Genomic DNA, 22,625 nt, shown 5'->3' on the forward strand with positions numbered 1-22,625 from the left:
CTTTAGGGCTCCCAGTATGTAATAACCATTGCCGTTGGATCAAGATCATATGTAAAAACCTTCACATGCCCTAAGCCAGGTATACTGCTTTTCTAGATTAGCGCCTGGAGTGTCTCTGCCATCTTCTAAATAGAATCTTTCACAGATTGGCGAGGTGTTACCGTCATTGTTAATGAGAGATGCACAGTTACTGACAGTGAGAAGCTCCCTTGTGGAGGGTCTTCATCTATCAATCCAGCAGACTGTGAAGCCAACAACTGTTGCTATGATTCGAGCAGCAGCACCAATCCATGCTACTATGCCAATGATGGTGAGTGGTTTGGGGGGTGTGAGTGAGCAAAGGTCTGCTACTGGATATTTATGCTTGTTTGCTTTGGCCAGTGACTGTGCAGTGCACCCTGGATGGCCAGTTTGTGGTGGTGGTGTCGGAGAATGTGACCCTTCCTCCTCTGGATCTTGGGTCCATCCAGTTGGTGGACAGCAGTTGCAGCCCTGTGACCAGCCTGTCCAGCTTTGTTGTGTACCAGTTTCCAGTCAGTGCCTGTGGCAGCACAGTTCAGGTGAGACTCCATCTGGGGGATATATAGGAGCAGGGGGCTCTCCTGCTACTTGTGATCTTGAGTGCTGGGTATTTAAATGTAACCCCACCCCCACCAAATCCTGTACTAACTTCCTGGTCGGCAGTAATTGTAAAGTTCCTGTTTTCAGCTGACTGGTGGCAATGTGACTTATCAGAACACCATGTCTGCTGCCATCACTGTGAGCAGTGGTCCAGAGGGGTCCATCACCAGGGACAGTGTCTACAAGTAAGGCTTCTGAACCTGCTTCCTCTAACCCTAAATGTGCTCTACCTGCTATGATGTGGTGTTTCCCTTCTCAGGTTGTTCTTCCAGTGCACCTACTCTGGAAGCCAGAATGTGCAAGTGGAGGCTGAGGTGTATACTGTGGCACCACCTCTTCCAGTAGTAGAGGAAGGGCCATTTGACCTGGAATTGGTCATTGCAACAGGTACTGTAGGAGGTGGTGGCTCATTTCATTTGAAGAAATGAAGCAATTTCTTTTACAAATCTGTGTATTTGTAGCTTAGATGTTAATGCCCCCTCCTTTCCATGGTCAGATCCCACCTATGGCTCCTACTATGTGGATGCTGACTACCCAGTGACCAAAACTCTGAGGGATCCTGTGGCTGTGGAAGTGCACATCGTGAACAGGACTGACCCTAATCTTGTTCTGACTCTTGGGGACTGCTGGGTCACCCCAGGACCTTCTGCTTCCAGCCAGCCCCAGTGGAGCCTTCTGGTTAATGGGTAGGTGCTCCTCGTGTGAGGATGGTGTTGGGATAGTTTTTGGCTGTTCAGTGCTAACTAGGGAGTCTGCTTGTCCCAGGTGCCCATACACGGGCGACAACTACTTGACCAGCTTGGTGACTGTGGACAGCACATCTGGAGTGGCCTACCCAAGTCATTACAAGAGATTTGTGTTTGAGATGTTTGCTTTTGTGGATACTGTAGCTCGGCAAGCCTTGGCTGAAAAGGTAGAAATACTGTCTTGTGCTGCTTTGAGGCACCTATGGCCTTACTCGAAGTAGTACTGTGGTGGGCTCTAGTTTTGGGTATCCACGGGGCAAGGACTCTTCAGTTCTGGGGCTATGAGTGATTGTGTGGCTTCACCATTGTCCTTTCTTTCTCTGTAGATCTTCATCTATTGTGTTGCTGCTGCCTGCTATCCGTTTGCCACAGACCCCTGTACTCGGAGCTGCCCTGCAAAAAGTGCGTAGCCTGCTTCAAACTACCAGACCAGTGATGCTGGTTATCTTTGTGGAACATTGACTCCATATTTGGAATGAATAGATTTCTAACATGCAGAGTTAGATGACTAGAAGCATTTGGGTTTCTCAAGATGGCTCCTAAGGTAGTTTTTGAAGTAACCCTCTTCTCCCCACATTCTTTCAGGATCTGGCAGAGCTGCAGACAAGTTGGCACGAATTGCTTCCTCCAGGAAGAATGTCCTTCACAGTGGTCCTGTTGTCATTGAGGCTGACCAGGTGGTAACTTCCAGACTCCAGCAGCAAGGTAACCATCTTGTTTCTCCTACTGGAGTAGGCCAGAGTTCTGCTTGTTGTTTTGTGGAGTGGGGTTTGAGAACTTGAGGCAAGTCTGGTTGGCTGCCCTTCAAAGGGGGTCATTGTTTCTGTGAAGCTAAACTTTACCCCATCTGCTTTCAGGATCAGGCAGAACTGCAGACAAGTTGGCACAAATACATTCATCCGGGAAGAATGTGCTCCTTCACAGTGGTCCTGTCGTCATGGAGGCTGACCAGGTGCAAACATCCAGGCTGAAGCATGAAGGTAACCATCTTGATCCTCCTACTGGAGTAGGCCAGATATCTGTTCGAGGTCTTCATCCTTCACTGTATGGCTTGGAGCGTAAAATGTCCTTGGTCTTCCTCCCACAGCCCCTTTTCCTACTGGATACCTGGTGTTGGGAGTTGCAGTTGCCATGTTGATGTTGGTCCTGATTTTGGCTGTAATTGCTGTGAGGAGGTTGAACAGTCAAAAAGTGAATCTGAAATTTTAATAAACCTTTTTTGGGGTATAAAATTTGAGTGTTATTGCTCCGGTGCGGGAGTAGATGGGTGGTTATGCTTTAGTTTTTTTGACTTCATACCATTCAGATATTTGGAGGGGTAGTCCACACTTCAGCACACAGAAGGAACTCTTTAGGAGTTGTTGCATGGTAGTTGCAGATGACCCGTGGGGGAGCTTGTTTTACGTACTTTGTAGTAACTGTTTGCATGTAGGAGGTCTGCATGTGAAGTTGTAAGTTTGCAATACTAATGATGTGGGGGGGACGTTCATCTCCTCTATGTGAACCTTTGATCCCCGCTCTCGTACCTCTGCCTTCAGGGTAGGTTGCTTGACTTCATGCAGTTGTCTAGGGCAGCTGTTTTCAAACTGGTAGGGGGCATGAAGTAACAAAGGGGCACGAATGTTGCCATATGTGGCATAATTTTGCTATTCGTAGGGAAATTTTTATCTTATAGCGGTGTATCAGCAGCAAATAGGAATAAATTTATTAGGGTTTCAAGAAAACCTGGGGGGTGGGGGCGGCGCTTTTTAAACTGACTCGCGTCGCAAATAAGTTGAAACACTGGTCTAGGGTTTATTTTCTCCTGAACCTCTTCCACTTGTTTTATCTCTTGCTTATATGGTTTATCCTGTTAATTGTGCATTACTCGACAGAACTTGGTTTCCCCACTGGAGTAACTTTTAAATTTGTTAATCCCATTGTCTGGTATTTCACTCATCGACCACTTTTTTTTTTTTTTTTTTTTTTTTTTTTTTTTTTTTTTTCCTTGACATGCATGTGGTGGTCATTTCCTAGATTGGATATCCTCAGCCTTCCTTTTAATAGTATATGGACCTAATCAATGACTTTAATTGGTGTGACTCAAACCACCTACACCTGAACACCAGCAAAACCAAGGAGCTGGTGGTGGATTTTAGGAGGACCAGACCCCTCATGGACCCTGTGATCAGCAGAGGTGACTGGGTGCAGACCTATAAATACCTGGGCGTGCAGCTGAATGTGAACTTAGACTGGACTGCCAATACGGATGCTCTGTGTAAAAGGACAGAGCCGGTTATACTTCCTTAGAAGGCTGGTGTCAAAACCTCTGCAGCATCTTATTGCAGATGTTAATATCAGAAGGTTGTGGTGAGCACCCTCTTCTATGCAGTGGTGTGCTGGGGAGGCAGCATTAAGAAGGATGCCTCATGCCTTGACAAACTGGTGAAGGCAGGCTCTATTGTACAGCTCCAGGACATCTGTGGCAGAGCGACAGGTGCTCGGCAGGCTCCTATCAATTTATGGAGAATCCACTGCACCCACTAAACTGTCTTCTCCAGACAAGAGCAGCTGGAGCAACAGACTGCTGTCAGTGTCCTGCTCCACTGACCGACTGAAGATCATTCCTCCCCCAAACTTTGCGACTCTTCAATTCCACCCGGGTTGGTGTAAACGTTAACATACAAAGTTATTGTCAGTTTTTTCCTGCATTTGTTAATCTTTTTTTGTGTCCGTATGCTACTGCTGGAGTATGTGAATTTCCCCTTGGGATTAATAAAGTATCTAATACCCTGGTCCTCCTAAAAAGCCAACCCCTGGTCTTACATTCTCCTTAAGAACAAGAAAGCATCCCTCATTACAAATACCAATGACCTCCACCATTTTATTCTGGCATCGGTTAACTGGATGTACCTGCAGTCCTGTGGCTTCCAGTGTGTTTGTATGATCTTTTCATGAACAAGGAGCCCCCGATGGCAGTGTGTTTGGTAATGGTTAAGGTGTTAAACCTCCACTCCAGAGCTTGTGGATTAAAAAAAAATCCCACCACTGTGACCTTTAAAAGTCACTTTGGCTGCAAGGGGACCAATGTTATGAATTGCAGCTTGTCGTCTTGGTTTAATGTCCAACAGTGACCTTGCTTTCTCTATCTAATGTACTTCCCATTCTCAGGTACTTTAGCATTTCCACTTCCTTCCCTTGCTCCTGCTGTAGCAATTTGAGTAAAGAAGTGGGCAGGAGTTACTTCACACATTTATTAGTAATTTGGCCAAAGTCTTTAAAGATATGATTTGCATGGTGGTAAACCATGGCCTTTCAGCTTCAGTAGCAGTGTAATTTGATTCCATAGACCAGTCTTGGCTTGTCTTCAGTCCAGTTTGCTTTTCCATCATGAGGTTTTCAAATGGAGTAATGAGAATGGGCCACGTGTCTACCTCAATAGGGCTGCCGAGATTAAAGTTCTCGTGTCCATCTGGTACAACAAGTGAAGGTGGACTGATCAACTTGTTACCATTCTTACAACAAACCAATAGGGCAGGGGTGGTGAAATCCAGGCCTCAAGGGCTGCAGGCTTTCATTCTGACCATCTTCTTAATCAGTGAACAGTTTGTGCTGCTGGTTACTTCTTTTAATTTGACTCCGGCCCCATACTTTAATTAGCAGCAAAACAAGCCACCACATGACCAGTGCCCCTGTGCCCATTACACAATACGTAAAAGTAAAGAGAGATGGTCTTGGTAAGTTTGATCTCTCAGGTGACCCAAACATTTTGACAGTGCTCTTAGAAGAGAAAAACAGTTTTCAACATGGGTGCCGTGGCAAAATGAGAGCAGCAACAAGCCACAGAATTAAATAATGGGGTTAATTAACATCAAGTATTGGATTCTTATTAAGAAACTGGAGTTTGAAGCCCCAGTTTAGCTGGTCATCTGTTAGTTTGTTTCACATCTCATTGCTGCTTGGCTGTCCTTTAATGAAGAAATGAATCAATTCAGAGGGCTGAACTCTTCTAACAGGGAAAATCTATCTAAAATGGAATGTAAAAGGAGTTAAGTAGCAGTGAAAACTGATCACTGATTAGGAAAAGGGTGAGAATGAAAACTTGCAGCCACTGCGGCCCTCCAGGCTTGGAGTTTGCCACCTCTGCTCTAGGGGGTTTCATTAGAGAGTGGTTTGGAATTCAATGCCAATCATAAGCCGCCGTACTTTGCCTAAATAAAGCAATGGTGGTTGGATGAGCTTGTAACGGTGCTACTAGAGATTAAAAGTGAAACACCCTGCATTGGCTCTGATTCACATTCTACTGAAGGTGCAGGAGCTGTTGGGATCAAAGGAGGTCAGTGTGGCTTTTTAAAAAAAAAAGGGAGGGGGGGGGGTGCAAAATGACCAAAAGGAAGGATTATTTTGTGTTTCACGTTCCTGTCTGTCTGCATTCTGTTGGGTTACCTGTGCTTAATCATATTGGCCCGGCACGTTTCTTGGTTGGTGTCTGGATTGTCTGCCTGTTACTTGAGGACTGTCTGTCTAGGGATTTATGGACATCTTGAGAAGAAGGGAGCGCTCCTGAACCAGTCTTCACCATTTTGGGAACTACCGGTAGGGCTATTTTTTACATTCCCCCCTTCGATGTGCTGATCTCTGGATTATATATCTTCATTACATTTCATCCGTTGCAGTTTCCCCGTGGACTTTATAGTGAGTGAGTGTTTTATTGTTGTGGTTGGTTTTCATGTTTTATTGTACATCACCATAAAGGAACTGGGATGGGATCATTTGTTTTCATGATTCGTGTTAATACATTCTTTATTTGCTATTTTTATTTCCGTTGGCTTTTTGTCTCTGTGAGTGCGTGAATGGCAGGCCAAGGCTGGGTGCATCCCTGCAATCTCCACCATCATAATAAATAAATCCCCATCTTCTCGATTGGTGTGAATCTTGGTGGCACCGGACCGATACAAGCTGTACTTGAATTCTATTGTAAAGTTTATGGATGTCTCACAGGCTGGAAGTCCAAAACACTGTCCCCACCTTGCCACGCTGGTCTGATGTTCCGTTTTCAACCCAATCAATACAATTCCCTAATCCTGAGTCTATCCTAAAGTTTGGGGTGGTTAGGTAAAAAAAAAAAATCCAAGCTCTGATGATGTGAGGAACTAAAAACGGGCCTCTGGACCTGTTAACCTTTCATGAGCTTTGTCTACTTTACATATGAAGCCTCATTAAATATTAATTTCTACACTAGAAATAAGGCCACCACACGTCTCCAATGGAAGTTGCTTTGGCTAAATGCGTCCACAAAAGTAATAACGCTGCTTTGTCTTGACTGTGCTGCTCTTCTGTATGAGATCCATTTCTGCTTTTCCCGGTGACTTGGGTTTTGAAGGTCATCGCAAATCAGCTTGACCAGAAAAGTGAACTTTTGATCCGGCGCGAGTGAAATTGAAGTAAATAATAAAACTCGAACCTCTTCTCCGACATTCCCTTAAATTTCTATTCATGAAGTTCAGCTGTTGTAGGAGGTCTCCTTAAAAAGTGCACAGAAGTGAAGGAAATGATTTCTGAGTAGCTGGTTGGGACTGTCAGCAGTTTCAGAGGGTGGTTTTGAGGGGGGGGGTATGGGGGGGGTCTCCTCATTCCTGAAACCACCATTAAATTCCATGGGCACCTTGCCACAATATCTCTGGAAGGGATGGATATTTAATGATTACATCCATCAATCCAGGAATGTGCCCATTCCAGCAAACATCAGGCGCGAGGCAGAAACAAACCCTGGATGAGGCATCAAGACATTGCAAGGTGAACGCAAGCGCACACACACACATGGGTCATTTTAGCACCACCAGACCTGCATGTCCTTGGAAGGAAACCGGAGCACATTATGGAAACCCACCAGGGGGGTAAAAAAAAATAAAAAGGTGGGGAACACCAGTGATGTGACTCCCTACGAGGCAGCAGTGCCACTGCTCCGTCACAATGTGTAATTATTAACAGTATTCATTATTTAACCCTAATCCATGAATGGGGGGGGGGGTTGGGGGGGCTTCTCCAAGACCCCCAGTCACAGATTTTCAAATTCTTTCCCTTTCAAGGTAATAAGACGGCCATTTTGTGTTGTCTTGAAAAATGTGCCGGAATCCACTTCTCAGTAGCTTAGTGCAAATAAGTGCTACAGTAGCACAAAGTAGTTGGGGGTCTCCGAGACCCCCCATTCATGGAAACATTACCATTTTTGTACAAGTGTTTTTGCTTTGTTTTATATTTTATCTTTGAATTTTCTATTTAAATTTGTATTTTCTTTGGTTTAGATTTTCTTGCTCCTGCCTGAGACATTGCTGGTGTATAGTATGTTGAGGAGCAAGTCCAGTTGATGTGTTTATGAACGAGGAGTCAACGACCAACAAAGAAATTCAATGGAAGTGAAGCCCTGGCTGAAATATTGAAGGAGCTGTCGGATTTCGATACATCAGACATCTCATGCCACTGATGAAACAAGGAAGCCCGAAATGATAACTGACTATAATCAGACAAACGGGGGTGTTGATAATATGGACAAAATTGTTCACGCGTACAGTGTCAAGTGCAAAACCAAGAGATGGCCTGTTGTTGTGTTCTTCAACTTGCTGGATATTGGTGCCTACAATGCCCTTGTAATCTGGATGTGCCGCAATCCTGAATGGAATAAGGACAAGAAATATCGTCGTCGACTCTTCCAGTGTGAGTTAGGTGAATCTTTGATGCAGCCATTGATTGAGCGCCGTTCTGAAACATAACAAGCACTACGACACAGTGTCAGACGTTCCATTGAGAGTACTGGAGTCGCAGTTCCGCTGAAACAGACCCCTGGAGATGCAGTAAATGTAGCTAAGAAGCGACGCTGTCACATGTGCCCAAGGACAAAGGAGAGAAAGATAAAGGCCGCTCGCTCCCAGTGCAAACTTCCCGTCTACCAGGAACATTCAGAGCATTCCTTCGTGTGTCCGGCCTGCAAACAAGTCGAAGTTGAGGCAGATTCTGAGTGACTGTCCTGTATGCGAATCAGACGTGTAACCGACATCTTGTTTTAGTGCTACTATGATTGTATTTTATATGATTCGGTGAAAAGAACACTGAACACGCATTACTATTACAAAGGGAACATGTAAACCATTGAACATTTACATCACATTTACTTCATTTCAGAGGTAATCAAAATTTCTGATGTTATTGCATTGCTTTTTAGGCAGATTTCACCAGTTTCAAATGGTCTGTAAGATGGGAAACATTCTAAAAATGGCATTCATGGATGAGGGTTAAACCAGTGGTTCTCAATCTGTGGGGTAGGCCCCCACCTAGGGGGGCGCGAAGATGTGAAAAAAAGAAAACAAGAATCGAAAATATGAAAAATACAACAATTGAAACCAAAACAAATTAACTTAAACTACATTCTGATACTAGAAAAATAAACAGAGTTAGATAAATGTCTATAAAAGTTAAGTAGGTATAATAAAATATGCATCTATGATATATCATTAATTAAAAAAGGACAAATTGGTATTAGTGGGCTCCTTTCTAAAAAACGTTAGAGAGGCGCGGGATTAAAACTGTTATGAAAACTCGCAAATACTTAAAGGTTGAGAAACGCTGGGTTAAACAAAGTTAACGATTTATCTGTAAAATGTAACACACGTACTTTAATGTATTTCATCATGAAAGTGATGTCAAGTATAAATCTGAGGATTCTAAATGTGCAAAAATTTGGAATATTATAAATGTAATGTGTTCTGTGTGGCGATCGCTGCCTGCCACTGCTGTCAGGTCAGCAGCCCCAGACGCAGGTAGTGATGAACAACTGGGTCGGTTTTAAGATGACGTTTACGACGGTCTGCTTTAATGATAAAATAAACTACGAGGTTAAAGTGGACATTACCACTTTAGTCTATAAATAGCGATCACACATCCTCACTCTGGCCCAGTATGGTATGATCGTCCCCTTAGTGGAGCGACGTGCCAGCTGTAATGGCAGAGAAGAGCAGGTGTGATTTTTTTGAGTCCCCTCCTGAAACACTTCAGCGCTTTAAGCGTCGGTGTGACGGGTCGAGAGTCACTCAGACCTTAAAGATAAGCAGATGTCACATAAGGCGGAGAGGATTCGGTCAGACAGGACTCATCCAGCACATTCTCGATTGCACTTCTTGTCATCTGGTCACAGGTTCAAGGGCTCCAAGCAAAAGGATTTCAGGTGGTGTGATGTCCAGAGCCATGAGCACCTAAACCCTGTCGGGACATCTTGCAGAGTTTGAGACTGAGACGGACCAGTTGCAAGTGAAAAGGCAGACACGATTTTCAGTGAGCAAAACGGTTTAAAGTCAAGTGAGGTGATGAGGTCAACCCCCCTCGGCCCATTATTCGTTGTCATTTTCTTAAAATTTGTGATGAGTATGCGGCTCGCCACTCGCTATTAGCCTATGATATACACTCAATCTAAATTGTTGCCAAACGTAATCTGTGCACTGCTGTTTAGACCAGCGTTTCTCAACCTTTAAGTATTTGCGACCCGAGTTTTCATAACAGTTTTAATCGCGCCCCCGTAACGTTTTTTTGAAACCCTAATAAAATGTATTCCTATATTTTTTACTGCCGATACACCGCTACAAGTTTAAAATTTCCCTACGAATAACAAAATTACACCACATATGGCAACATTCGTGCCCCCTTTTTTGTTACTAGGGGAGGCGCGCCCCACAGTTTGAGAACCGCTGGTTTAGAAACAACTTAAAATTTGACGACATGCTTAGAAATAAAATTTCATGAAAATTTAGTAACACGGCTTACACGTTACATGTTAAATGTTGATGTCCTGTCCAAGTGCCAGTACCCTAGTAGGCTAGGAGCTTACGCAGTTTGCTGCTTTTTTAGCAGCCACATCATCAACAATACTGTTAGTGTCGAGTCTGGCTACGATACTTTTCTCCACCGACATCAACATGAACGCCTCAAGATGTTCTTGCGTCATTGAGCTTCTCGGGCGTGTTTTGATTCTCTTCAACGCAGAGAAGGATCTTTCTGCACTTGTGACACAGGAGCTTGTAGGCGAGCCCAGTGCTCTTGTAAATATCAGTTAAGGGGTTCAACCGGAGTAGCACCTTGTAGCAGCAGTGAGGACCGACTTTACAACACTTGCAAGTTGACACAGTTGTCGCGTCTTGTTCATGGTCACTGTCATTGTCATCCTCCGCAGTACAGATGCTGGTCATAAAATTAGAATTTCACATTCAGAACAGCAGTGAGGTTTTTCTCCAGTATGGACACTTGAATGCTTCTGAAGGTAGCTGGTCCGTGAGAATCTTTTGCTACATTCAAAACAGCGAAAAGGCTTCTTTTCCACATGGACAATTCTCATGCTGTTTTACAATCAGATTTGAATGTAATACTTTCCCCGCATGCTTTGCAGATGTACAGACTAACTACAACTGTCTTAGATACATCTGCACGATTGTCTGTTCTTGTTACTTTTGCAGCAGGTACAGAGCCATGTGGAGATGCACAGATTGTACAGCTGTCGGCCCCAGTTGTCTCCTTGTTTTCCTTGGGGTGTTTCTTCTGATGCTTGACATTGAGAGAAGTTTGAGTCAACATCGACAAGGAGAAACCATGACTGTCCTGTGGAGCTGTTTGAAATCAGAGAAGCACAGTTTTAATGCAAACAGTTTTCAAATAAAGAAGACAAAACCAGAAAAAGATCTGACCAAAAAGGCAATTAGCTGGTAGTGGTTTATGTATTTTCACCTGTTTTTCAATTCACATTAGACCTCCGAAACAGGTGATCTTCTGTTCACACTGCATTTTAAAAACTAATGCTACTCAGACTGTTCTTGTGATAACGCAACACTGTACAGATTGGAAAATACAACCGTAGGCATTCATACAGGTATACAGTGCTGTGGGAAACTCTTCCCCCATTCCTCATCTTCTCTGTTTCTACATATTTCCTACAATGAATGGCCTCGGCCCCTTAAACGGAAAACAGTTTTAGAGAAAGGGAACCGGACTGGACACACGATACATTTTTCCAGTCAGGACTTTCATTACTCAAGGAATGCAGTTTTCCAACGCCTCCATGGGAAAAATGAATTGCCCCCTAGGTTTCAACACTAAACGCTTTGTATAATTCAATCTCAGTCTGTCACATTACCCTCGCTTAGCCTGATCTTGACCCATTAGTAAGTCTGTGAGTGTCCACTGCTCACTGTGGGGGCTCAGGTCGGGACTTGAACTTTCATTTGGTTTCTTCTGAACCATCTAGTTGTTTTTGTCTTTTGGTTCCTTGCCCTGCTTCATGCCCCGATGACACTTGCACTCCATAGGAAAATTCTGCTCAATTGTACACACAGTTCCTGGTTCATTCAGCAATGGAAAGTTTTCCAAGGCATTCCCACCCCTTCACAACAACACCCCCGTGTCTTATTGTAGATCCTGTTTAATGGCAGGCACAGTGGGTCCGGTGTCGTACACGGAATGACTTTTTATTTCTCTGTCATTATTTCTTGGGGATCATCTTGGTGAGTTTTTGCATTGAAGCTCCTCTTGGATAGCTAAGGTTTTCTCCTTGAATCCTACTTACATTTACACTTTTACCCCAAGTGACTTCTAACAGAGGCCAACATAATCAAGAACACAACCATCTAGGGGACACCTTGGGAACAAGTGTGACGGGAGCATCAGAGGTAAAGAGTTCAGACCAAAACCACAGAGTGCCTTTGCCACTTGGACCTGACAAAGCCTTTACCCACTTAGGCAGAACTTCACAGAACAAGAGTCTTCAAATGTTTCTTCAGATACATTGAGGGTGTCAGCAGATCAAATGGAGATGGGCAGCTCATTCCACCAGTTAGGAGGAACACATGAAAAGACTCAGGCTGTGAAAAGGTGGCCTCACCAGACATCATTCATCAGCAGACCTGAGGGGCCAGAAGGTCCACAGGACCTCAAGTAATCGATAGGTGAGCATCAAGCCTTTGAACTTTACACGCACCAATACAGGAAACCGGTGGAGTCATCCAAAAAGAGGAGAGAGAGATGTCCAGTTTAGCTAGTTGACCACAAGCATGCTGCCACAGTTTGAATCATCTGCAGTGGCTTGGTGACACAGACCATTAGTTCATGTCAGCAGAAAGCTGCAGTAGTCCAGATGTGACAAGGCCAAAACCTGGACCAGGAGTTGTGCCGCATATTCTTTCAGATACGGTCTGATCTTGTGAGTATTGTGTAGAGTTAATCTGCAAGACTGACAGACCATAGCAACATGTTCCATGAAGGACAGCTGGTAATCGATTACCACCTCAAGATTGTGTAAAGAATTTGGTTAAACACCAGACTCTGCTACTACATTGTCACTCAAGTACAGAGGCTTGGTGACACATGTCAGTACTTGTGCCAGCAGAGAGTTGCAGTAGTTCAAGACGTGACAAGGCCAAAGTCTGGACCTGGAGTTGGGCTGCAAACTCTGTCAGATATGTTCTGATCTTAGTTGAATGCAATCTATAAGATGCATTTGAGACCAAAAATAAATGACATTTGGGACATTTCCCCCATCTCATCTGTAAGAATCAAGAAGTAGGAGAGGGTGGGTGCAACGTTACCAGCCAGGTGGTCTTCATGTGCAAAACCTTCAGTGAATCACATTTAAAAAAAAATTACATGTAGATGTGAAAGCAAGTCATGGAACAGATGTGACTGTCCAGCTGTGAAGCCTTTAAGGAGTGACCCTAAAAATGTGGTAAAAAACAAAAACAAAAAAAAAAACCTCTTTTCAGTAAGATCTGCCTTTGTGAAATCACAAGGAAAAGGAATTTGGGCAAGTTTTCTAACACTATATGTACAACTAAAATTGTCCGTTTGCCTCATTGATAGTAATAATGATGGGTGCCATATTGCACTGACACTGTTAATATCTGGTAGAGTATTAAGTACAACAAATGCTCCCAAAATTTAGGGGGTGACCAGCCAACCTGAATGAACCCTGAAAATGTCCATCTACACTACGAGGCAGTGATTACTCACATCTACGGGGCGTATTTAAGTTCAGGTCATGTGTGTAATGAAATCTTTACTTGCAAAATTCTTCAGTACCATTGTCAAAAATACAAAAGGGAAACAAACACACACACAAACAAGTAAACAGAGCACACAATAGATATTCTCAGGGGACTCCACCATCATAAGCTCCATTAATCATGGAGGCAAGTCAGAGCACAGAAAAGTCACAAAGGACTTTGTCTTCTGGTGCAGGGACAACAACCTGCAACTCAACATCAGCAGGACAAAAGAACCGGTGGCAGACTTCTAATATGCCAAGGAGCCTCTGAGACCACCAGCCACCATCCAGGGGGAGGACATGGAAGTGGTGCAGAGCTACAAGAAGCAGCAAACTGGACTGTTCTGACAACACAGTGACACTGGACAAGAAGAGCCAGAGCAGAGCAGAATTGTTAAGGAGATTTAGGTCTGTTGATGTGTGCAGCAAGCTGATGGAAATGTCCTACCAGTCCATAGTAGCCAGTGTGGCATTTCACGCTGCAGTCTCTTGGGGAAGCACAATGACTTTTCTGCTACTGTATGCAATTACTTTTCCCATGGGATTAATAAAGTTTATCCACTCTAATCTATTCATATATTTATATACATAGGATTGGTGAACCTCTTAGCCAGACCGACTTGAACGTGTCCCAGAGTACCTGCAGTAGGGTGGCATGTCAATGCTCCCACCTTCTTTAGAATGGAGGAATAGCAGGAGGAAGAAGTCTTTGCATCACTTCAGTCCCGCCCTCCCAGCCCCACCCCTTCATCTTATATGGGGAAAAAAAGGGTCATGTGACCAACAGGAGTCTGTCATTCAAACAGAGCAGCTACACAGAAGGACATTCCAGTATTTCTGCATTTCCAGCAAAAGCCCAATAGATTACTCCAAAACATTTTTCCATATAAAATATGGATATAAATGAAAAAAAAAAAAAAAAAAAAAAAAAAAAAAAAAAAATATATATATATATATATATATATATATATATATATATATATATATATATATATATATATATATATATATAGGGCGGCACGGTGGCGCAGTGGGTAATGCTGCTGCCTCGCAGTTGAGAGACCTGGGGACCTGGGTTCGCTTCCCAGGTCCTCCCTGCGTGGAGTTTGCATGTTCTCCCCGTGTCTGCGTGGGTTTCCTCCGGGCGCTCCAGTTTCCTCCCACAGTCCAAAGACATGCAGGTTAGGTGTATTGGCGATTCTAAATTGGCCCTAGTGTGTGCTTGGTGTGTGGGTGTGTTTGTGTGTGTCCTGCGGTGGGTTGGCACCCTGCCCGGGATTGATTCCTGCCTTGTGCCCTGTGTTGGCTGGGATTGGCTCCAGCAGACCCCCGTGACCCTGTGTTCGGATTCAGCGGGTTGGAAAATGGATGGAAGGATATATATATATATATAATATTTACGCATACACACATTATATATATATATATATATATATATATTTATTTATAGTGACCACCTCGGACACCCAAACCCAAGACAAATCTGAACAGACATAAGTCCACGGTTCAAATAAACATTTTATTTAACAAAATAATGTTCGGTATAACCATACACATTTGCTTGTGTAATTGTTTATATTCATTGTCTTTTTTAATAATTCTCTTCGTTTGTAAAAGTCGTCTGTCTTGTCTTCTTCCTTTTTGTTCTGAGCCCATTGGGGGTTTGGCCTCCTGGATTTGCAAGCAGGTGTTTGGCTAATGGAGGGCCGTTACTAGTGGTGGGTTTGAGGGCTCAGCAGGCCCCACTGAGGCTTTAGAATCTCCACCTCTTGTTGTTTGGCTGCCATTTTGTGTTTTCCATTCTTTTAAGATCTTGGGCTTTTGGAATTTGTTATGGGATTTCTTTTGCTCATTTGGTGTTCTTATTTTGAAGTTTGTGATAAATGGAGTATTTTGGAAATTTCTGACTTTTTTGTTTTACAACATAATAAACTGATATGATTCATATGATAGATAGATAGATAGATAGATAGATAGATAGATAGATAGATAGATAGATAGATAGATAGATAGATAGATAGATAGATAGGGGGATTACATAGACAGATGTTCTATACCAGATACAAGGTATGGTAGTTGGCAGGATTACATAGATAGATATGAAATGTGCTATATAACAGATACATAGATAATTTAGCATAGTTGGCAGGATTGGTTGGATATATAATAGAAAGAAAGAAATAGAAGTCCCTACAGTTTTGAAATTCTTCAGGTAAGAGAGAGAGGTTTTGAGGTCAAGCAGTTCAGCTTGACCTCAAAACCTCTCTCTCTTACCTGAAGAATTTCACTGGTCTACAAAAAAATATTTTTTGTTTTGCTTCTGGGATCTTCAGACCAGCTCTTTATTAAGTTTTTTACACTGATTTCATATATGAAATTGGAATTAAGCTAGCATGTCAGGGTTTTGAAATACACATCATTGACATTTTGACACTTTTGAATATCAATATATCAACACAATATCTGGATTTTGGACTCTGTCCCACCAAAATTGTTTTGATGTGTTTATTGTGAAAACAAACCAGAAGGCGGTACCAGAGACACGTTAAAGTATATTTATGTCAATTTACCTCAATATAAAAGTGAGGTCAGCGTACCCAAAAATGTCGGAGACACTCACGTTTGCGCTTGTACTGCACATCCGTCTTGCTTTGCAAGAACCAACAGTAGTCGCCCATCATGCTCAGAGTGAATTTTCCCTGATATCAGTTTTCCATCACCTTTATATCTTGATGAAATCTTTCCCCATGCTCATCTCTGACATCGCTTAGATTTGGTGAAAAAAAGTCAAGATGAGAATGTAAAATTTTGTTATTCCTTTGTAAAAGTAACAATGACAATTAAGATCTATCTATCTATCTAAAAAATGCGTCTTCAGTGATATTCTGGCGCCCGTAAGCTGATATACTTTCAGCAGGTTCTCCACAAGCTCAGCATAATTCCCTGCTCTGTGATGGTCAACAAAATTCTGGACAACCTACACGAATGTTGGTGCTGATTCAGTTGGCTTCAGTTTCCTTCTGAACTCCTCGTCAAGCATCAGTTCACGGATTTCAGGGCCAACAAAAACACCTTCCTTAATTTTGGCTTCACTTTTCCCCGAGACCAAACTTATTTCTTAAATGCTGAAACACATCGCTCTTTATGGTCCAGTCACTCTAGTTGTCCTAGACCTGGAACATCATAACTAAAAAATGGGACGTGCTGCTGGACGAAAACGGTTTTCAGATTTGGAGTCAGCAAGTGAAAGAATCCCAGTAGCAAAATGCTTGTTGACCATTGTAATGGTTCCCCAAGAGATGGGACTGGCAAAGGCAAGGGCATTCCACTGGACTCTGTAATGTCAATCCTGATATTGTGCAAGGCAAGAATGAGAAGTTTTACTAGTCACTAATCAGGGGTAGACCCCCGTGACCCTGTGTTCGGATTCAGCGGGTTGGACAACGGATGGATGGATGATCAGGGGTCCTGAGAGAGGTGATTAGCACATGCAAGTAAGAATTTCAGTGGAAACTGTGCATTACTGAGCCTATAACTCCATAAAGTGACAATTATCTATCTATCTATCTATCTATCTATCTATCTATCTATCTATCTATCTATCTATCTATCTATCTATCTATCTATCTATCTCTGTTATATAGCACCTACCATATCTATTGTTTTATTATAGGTTAATTGGGTCTTTATTGTCCCTTGAACAGAGACCACTGAAATTCTAACTTGCACGTGATAATCGCCTCCCAATGGCATCAAGACACCCTAGTATAAGGACCACCCCTTGAAATTCTGAAGAATTTCAGAACTATACAGATTTTAATGTCCATCCATCCATCTGTCTATATATTTATCAACAACCCATATGGTGTATTCTATGCCTATTTTTAAGTTTATAAGGTCCTTACTGTCCCCTGTAGAGAGTCCAGTGCAATTCTTATTTGCATGTGGTAACTGCTTCTCTCCATCTGCATGATTACTGAGTAGAAGGACCTTACCTCCAAACATAACTTTCTTAACTATACAATTTTATGGATGTCTGTTATATAGTGCCTTTTCAGGTCTGTTATCTATTAGAGTTTTATGCGGTCATTATTGCCCCGTGTACAGAGTCCAGTGAAACTCTTACTTGCACCGCTGGAGATGCACTCTCAGGGTACAGCCTTGAGACTGGGCAGCAGGTCCTCTAGCAGTTCATACACTAACGTTTGGAAGGAGTGCATCTACTGGCAGGGCTCATTTTCTGAATCCGACATACTTTGCCTCCAGTTGTGGTTCTTGAATACTGGATGTGATCTTAGAAGTTAAGTTTGAGATGGGCTGCCTTTTAGGGATTCTTTTTTGACATTTTTTTTTTGTTCTGCTTTGGCTTATTTAACATAAAGTCTTTGCTCATAAAGATTTCTTGATGAATTTGTCTCACCAGCCAGAGGTTTACAGTTTCCTCTCCATAAAGAGGAATTTAAATAAATTTCTTAATTAATTCAATTGTTTTTTTTTTTGGTTTTGCTGTAAAGGACAAAGCTTATCAACAGAGTTTGTGGACAGGCTGCCTGGGACGAGGCCTACTTCTGGGAACACCCTCAATTGTGTTTGTCACTTCACTTCAAAATGTTCTACTGTCTCAACCAACTATTGTGAGGTGGGTTGGGGGAGGCAAAGTGAGGAGGTGTGCCCCCTTAACTCTTGGTAAATATTTGGCAAGCAAGAAAACAAACAGACTACATGCTATGAAAAGAGTCCCACAGCAATGAAAACAGGCCATGTGAAGGTATTCAACAAGACCTGTTTAGTTCAGAGGATTATTCAAACTCCTTCCATCTCCTTCAATCTTAGTCCTTCTAAAGTTCTTTTCCGATGTGACTTGCATCCTGTAAATATTGTTGACTGCATTAACTTCAGCAATGAGGTTTCCCTTTGGGGCTCTAAAGATTGCTAATCTGTGAGAATCGTTTGCCACATTCAGAACAGCAAAAAAGGCTTCACTTGGAGTTCAGCTTCTCTACTGAGGCTGGGTTTGCTCCATTTTTAGAGAAGAGTGAGCCTCACTCATTAGTCCTGAATTGGTTTTTGCTCTTCTACTGTTGTTATTCTGTTAGATTTGCTGCTAGGGCTTGGCAAGGTATTTGTTCTAAACAGTGCCTCCTTCTATAGTTTGTATGGAGTAATGGTAATTGGTAGATGGATCTGGACACTTTTTTTTGGGATGAGACTTATTGATGCCAACAGCACTGGCACAATCTTGGTTGGCTGTTTTCAAATTGTATTTCTGGACACTTGATCATTTGCTTCCTTTCCATTCCAAGCACAGTAACCACTTGGGACTGAGACCTCAGCGATTCTCTTTTTCTTAAAATGTCAGTGTCTGGGTTTTGAGTGTAAGTGCTTCTGTCCATTGGTAGTGGTCTGTCCAAAGTCACTCATACCTCCTCGATTTCTGTTATTCCACCTGCAGGGTGGTCCAAATTTTGTCAGTTGTACTGGCAAGTTGTATTTTCCAGTAAAGCAATCTGGCAATCTTATTGGGCCTTTGCACGGTTAGATAGATACTTTATTAATCACAAGGGGAGATTCACAAGGTTAATCCTTCTTCCGACAGCAATTCCCAACCAACCGAGTAACTGTTTCCATCTCTGTAGCCGAGTTATTTGTCTTCTGTTGCCTTGAACCGCCCCGTCCTGTGCTCACCCCTTGTTCTTAACTCAATCCCCGTAAGCCACCCAGGGGTTATGTCTCGGTATACATGGAACAAGAGCAGGAGGTCTGCATATTGTTCACGGCATCCAGTTCATCTCCATCCTTCATTGGTTGGTCCTTTTGAATTCTTGCTTTGCTGTCTAACAAGCTGAACTGCTGCGGTCTGTGCACAAGGTGGGGGCTTCGCCTCAAGGCCTTCATCGCTTTCCGAATGCCTGGCTGAGCTTTAGAACTGATGTGGCTTGGAGTCTCTTTGTTTTGTGTCACAGAGGTTTTGCCGATGTGCTCACCTCACTTGTCTATAAGCGGCTAAGTGAGTTTTTCTCCCTTTTCTCTCATCCTCTGAGGTTTTGTTTTGCCCACGTGCTCACCTCACTTGTCTATCAGCAGCTAAGCGAGGTTCTCTTTTCTCAGCAATTTTCATTTTGCCTCTGTTGTCTATCAGCAGCTAAGCGAGTTTCACTCTCCTCTGAGGTTTTGTTTTGCCCACGTGTTCACCTCACTTGTCTATAAGCGGCTAAGTGAGTTTTTCTCCCTTTTCTCTCATCCTCTGAGGTTTTGTTTTGCCCACGTGCTCACCTCACTTGTCTATCAGCAGCTAAGTGAGGTTCTCTTTTCTCCGCGGTTTCATTTTGCCTCCGTTGTCTATCAGCGGCTAAGTGAGTTTCACTATCCTCGGAGGTTTCGTTTTGCCCACCTCACTTGTCTATCAGCGGCTAAGCGAGGTTCGCTTTTCTCGGAGGTTTCGTTTTGCCCACATGCTCACCTCACTTGTCTATCGGCAGCTAAGCGAGGTTCTCTTTTCTCAGCGATTTCGTTTTGCCTCCGTTGTCTATCAGCGGCTAAGCGAGTTTCACTCTCCTCAGAGGTTTCGTTTTGCCCACGTGCTCACCTCACTTGTCTATCAGCGGCTAAGCGAGTTTCACTCTCCTCGGAGGTTTCATTTTGCCAATGTGCTCACCTCACTTGTCTATCAGCAGTTAAGCAAGGTTCTCTTTTCTCCGCGGTTTCATTTTGCCTCCGTTGTCTATCAGCGGCTAAGCGAGTTTCACTCTCCTCAGAGGTTTCGTTTTGCCCACGTGCTCACCTCACTTGTCTATCAGCGGCTAAGCGAGTTTCACTCTCCTCGGAGGTTTCGTTTTGCCCACGTGCTCACCTCACTTGTCTATCAGCAGCTAAGCGAGGTTCACTTTTCTCGGAGGTTTCGTTTTGCCCACGTGCTCACCTCACTTGTCTATCGGCAGCTAAGCGAGGTTCTCTTTTCTCCGCGGTTTCATTTTGCCTCCGTTGTCTATCAGCGGCTAAGCAAGTTTCACTCTCCTCAGAGGTTTCGTTTTGCCCACGTGCTCACTTCACTTGTCTATCAGCGGCTAAGCGAGTTTCACTCTCCTCGGAGGTTTCGTTTTGCCCACGTGTTCACCTCACTTGTCTATCAGCGGCTAAGCGAGGTTCTCTTTTCTCGCCGGTTTCACTTTGGTAACAGAGCCGCTTTCTTTCAGCTTCATCGCTGTAGCCTCTCATTTCTTTCTTCTTCCGACTCGTTAACTTGAGGGGCCGCCTTGCCAGCTCTTTCAGCTTCATGCTGTAGCCTCGCACTTCTGGGCCAGACAGACAAGACAGATGCGCACACACACTTCTTGATGTTTATATACAAGACAAATTTCTACGTGATTTATTCCTAAACATTACAAACTGTGTAAGTTCGAGAGGGTGGAAAATGGGTGGTTAATCGTGCAGAGGTGCTCACTAAACCTTTTTATAAGACAAAAACTGTTTCTGGACCGAGAGGTTCCTGTTGGCATGCGTTTCCCTCACAAACTGCCAGGCACAATATTATGCAGTGCAATACCAGCAAGGCATGCCTTGCAATTGGGAGGCGTTTTTGGGCTCACGTCCCTGGGTCCTTGCCAAGCATTGTGGGTAAAGTGCTATATACTTGACACTGTAAGCACAAGTTTAATAAGTCACTGTGCTTTGTGCAAACAGATCTCATAAAGCCTGATTTCTTTTACTCACCTAGGCAGGTTAAGCAGCTGGGTGAGTGTTTAAGGCAAGCAGTACGACCAAAGATGGAAAGGGACAAATGGCCAGCGTGCAGTCAGACTGAGAGATGCTGTCACCGTGTGCTTTTTCTGTCTGTTAAGTCAGCATGGAGTCGTGTCCTCATGTAAGCATCGTCGCCTTGTTTGGAACTGCATGCTCATCTGAACGTGAAGAATTGTTCATGAACATGATTGTTCTGTTCTGTGTATGGTATTGTATTGTCCTCCTTTATTTTTTGACACCCACTGCTCGCCCAACCTACCTGGAAAGGGGTCTCTTATTGAACTGTGTTTCCCAAGGTTTTTCCCTACAAGGGTTTTCTTGTCTTCTTGGAGAGTCAAGGCTGGGGGGCTGTCAAGAGGCAGGGCCTGTTAAAGCCCATTGCGGCACTTCTTGTGTGACTTTTAGGCTATACGAAAATAAACTGCATTGTATTGTATTGTAAGAAAGACTATAAAGCCACGGCGCACCTTTGAAGCCAACGAACGGACCGGAGGACGTCGCCACTTGTTCCTGACAATGCTTCCCCCATTCAGATGACTGGGGACTGGGACTGGGTCTTGTCACCGCTTCCATTCATCTTTATATTCTCTGCAGTGTAAGCTTTCATTAAACAAAATCATTTCACCGCCGTATCACTAAGCAAGGGTATCGTGTTTTATGTTATATCTATTGTGGCGGACAACCGGGACGCCTCTACATCGGAGTGTTTCCCGGAGGGCAAAGTGTGCAGTGGTGCCACAGGCTTGGAGCATGGAAGTTCAACCATGTTGTGGCCCATGGCCACCACCGGGGGGGCGCCTAGAGAGCTACCGAGCCCTTTAATTGTAGCACTTTGGTTACCAAGCACCTGGGGTGCCTTACAAACGGAGGAAGCCGCCACTACTCGGGGAGACGGAGTCGGGCGGGAGTAGATGGAGATTTCCAGGAGGAGGTGGAAAAGAAGAGGAAAGAAATTAAAAATGTATGTACTGTGCTGTAAGGACTCTCCAACTGTAAATTAAACATGTGCACTGCCTGTCTGTGTCGGGGTAGGGCAGCTGGTACACCCCCTGTGGTCCACACTATACAGATTCGGGTTAAGTAACAGGCTGCAATCACAAAAGAACTCATTTCCAGGAATTCTCGATTTCAAATTTGAAACATTTTGGTTTTCTCACCAAATCAACAACGCATGTAGCGCTTGGACTTTTGGCCCCTGTCTACCTTCACAGGACCTCAGACTTGATCCACACTGCCAAGCACACACGTGTGGTGGTTTAAAAACGAACCTGTGTTACCTCCATGAGCAGTAGACGGCGCATTCATGCGTCACTTGTTGATTGCTTTGATATGCAGTTTCTTGTTTATTCTGCTAAATGCACTTTGTGATGTGCCGGGGTCACACATGACCAAAATATTTATTTTATTTCATTGAATTTATTACTAACCGTGCACCATTTTGTTTTTTTGTGTACCTTTGAGGCTCA

General features: G+C 43.6%; 2 protein-coding genes across 8 annotated transcripts in view; one reads left to right on the forward strand and one right to left on the reverse strand.

Moving 5' to 3' along the window:
- Positions 1-2,601, forward strand: part of LOC114641722 (zona pellucida sperm-binding protein 4-like) — a 177,463-nt gene extending 174,862 nt beyond the window's left edge. For 3 of the 5 annotated variants that reach the window (XM_051927462.1, XM_051927464.1, XM_051927463.1), the window contains one exon: positions 2,543-2,591. In XM_051927462.1, coding sequence (XP_051783422.1) covers positions 2,543-2,576 — 34 coding nt within the window. In that variant the 3' untranslated portion in view covers positions 2,577-2,591. Of the gene's footprint in view, positions 1-6; positions 80-145; positions 311-381; positions 561-708; positions 807-880; positions 1,009-1,117; positions 1,308-1,386; positions 1,535-1,693; positions 1,770-1,952; positions 2,073-2,224; positions 2,348-2,454 lie in introns of all 5 variants that reach the window. The other 2 variants (XM_028790749.2, XM_051927465.1) reach the window with 2 other exon arrangements.
- Positions 1-22,625, reverse strand: part of LOC114641729 (zona pellucida sperm-binding protein 4-like) — a 290,625-nt gene that overhangs the window by 43,444 nt on the left and 224,556 nt on the right. The gene's annotated exons all lie outside the window — the stretch shown is intronic.

Source organism: Erpetoichthys calabaricus, chromosome 5 (assembly GCF_900747795.2).
Source record: "Erpetoichthys calabaricus chromosome 5, fErpCal1.3, whole genome shotgun sequence".
NCBI classification, from domain to species: Eukaryota; Metazoa; Chordata; class Cladistia; order Polypteriformes; family Polypteridae; genus Erpetoichthys; species Erpetoichthys calabaricus.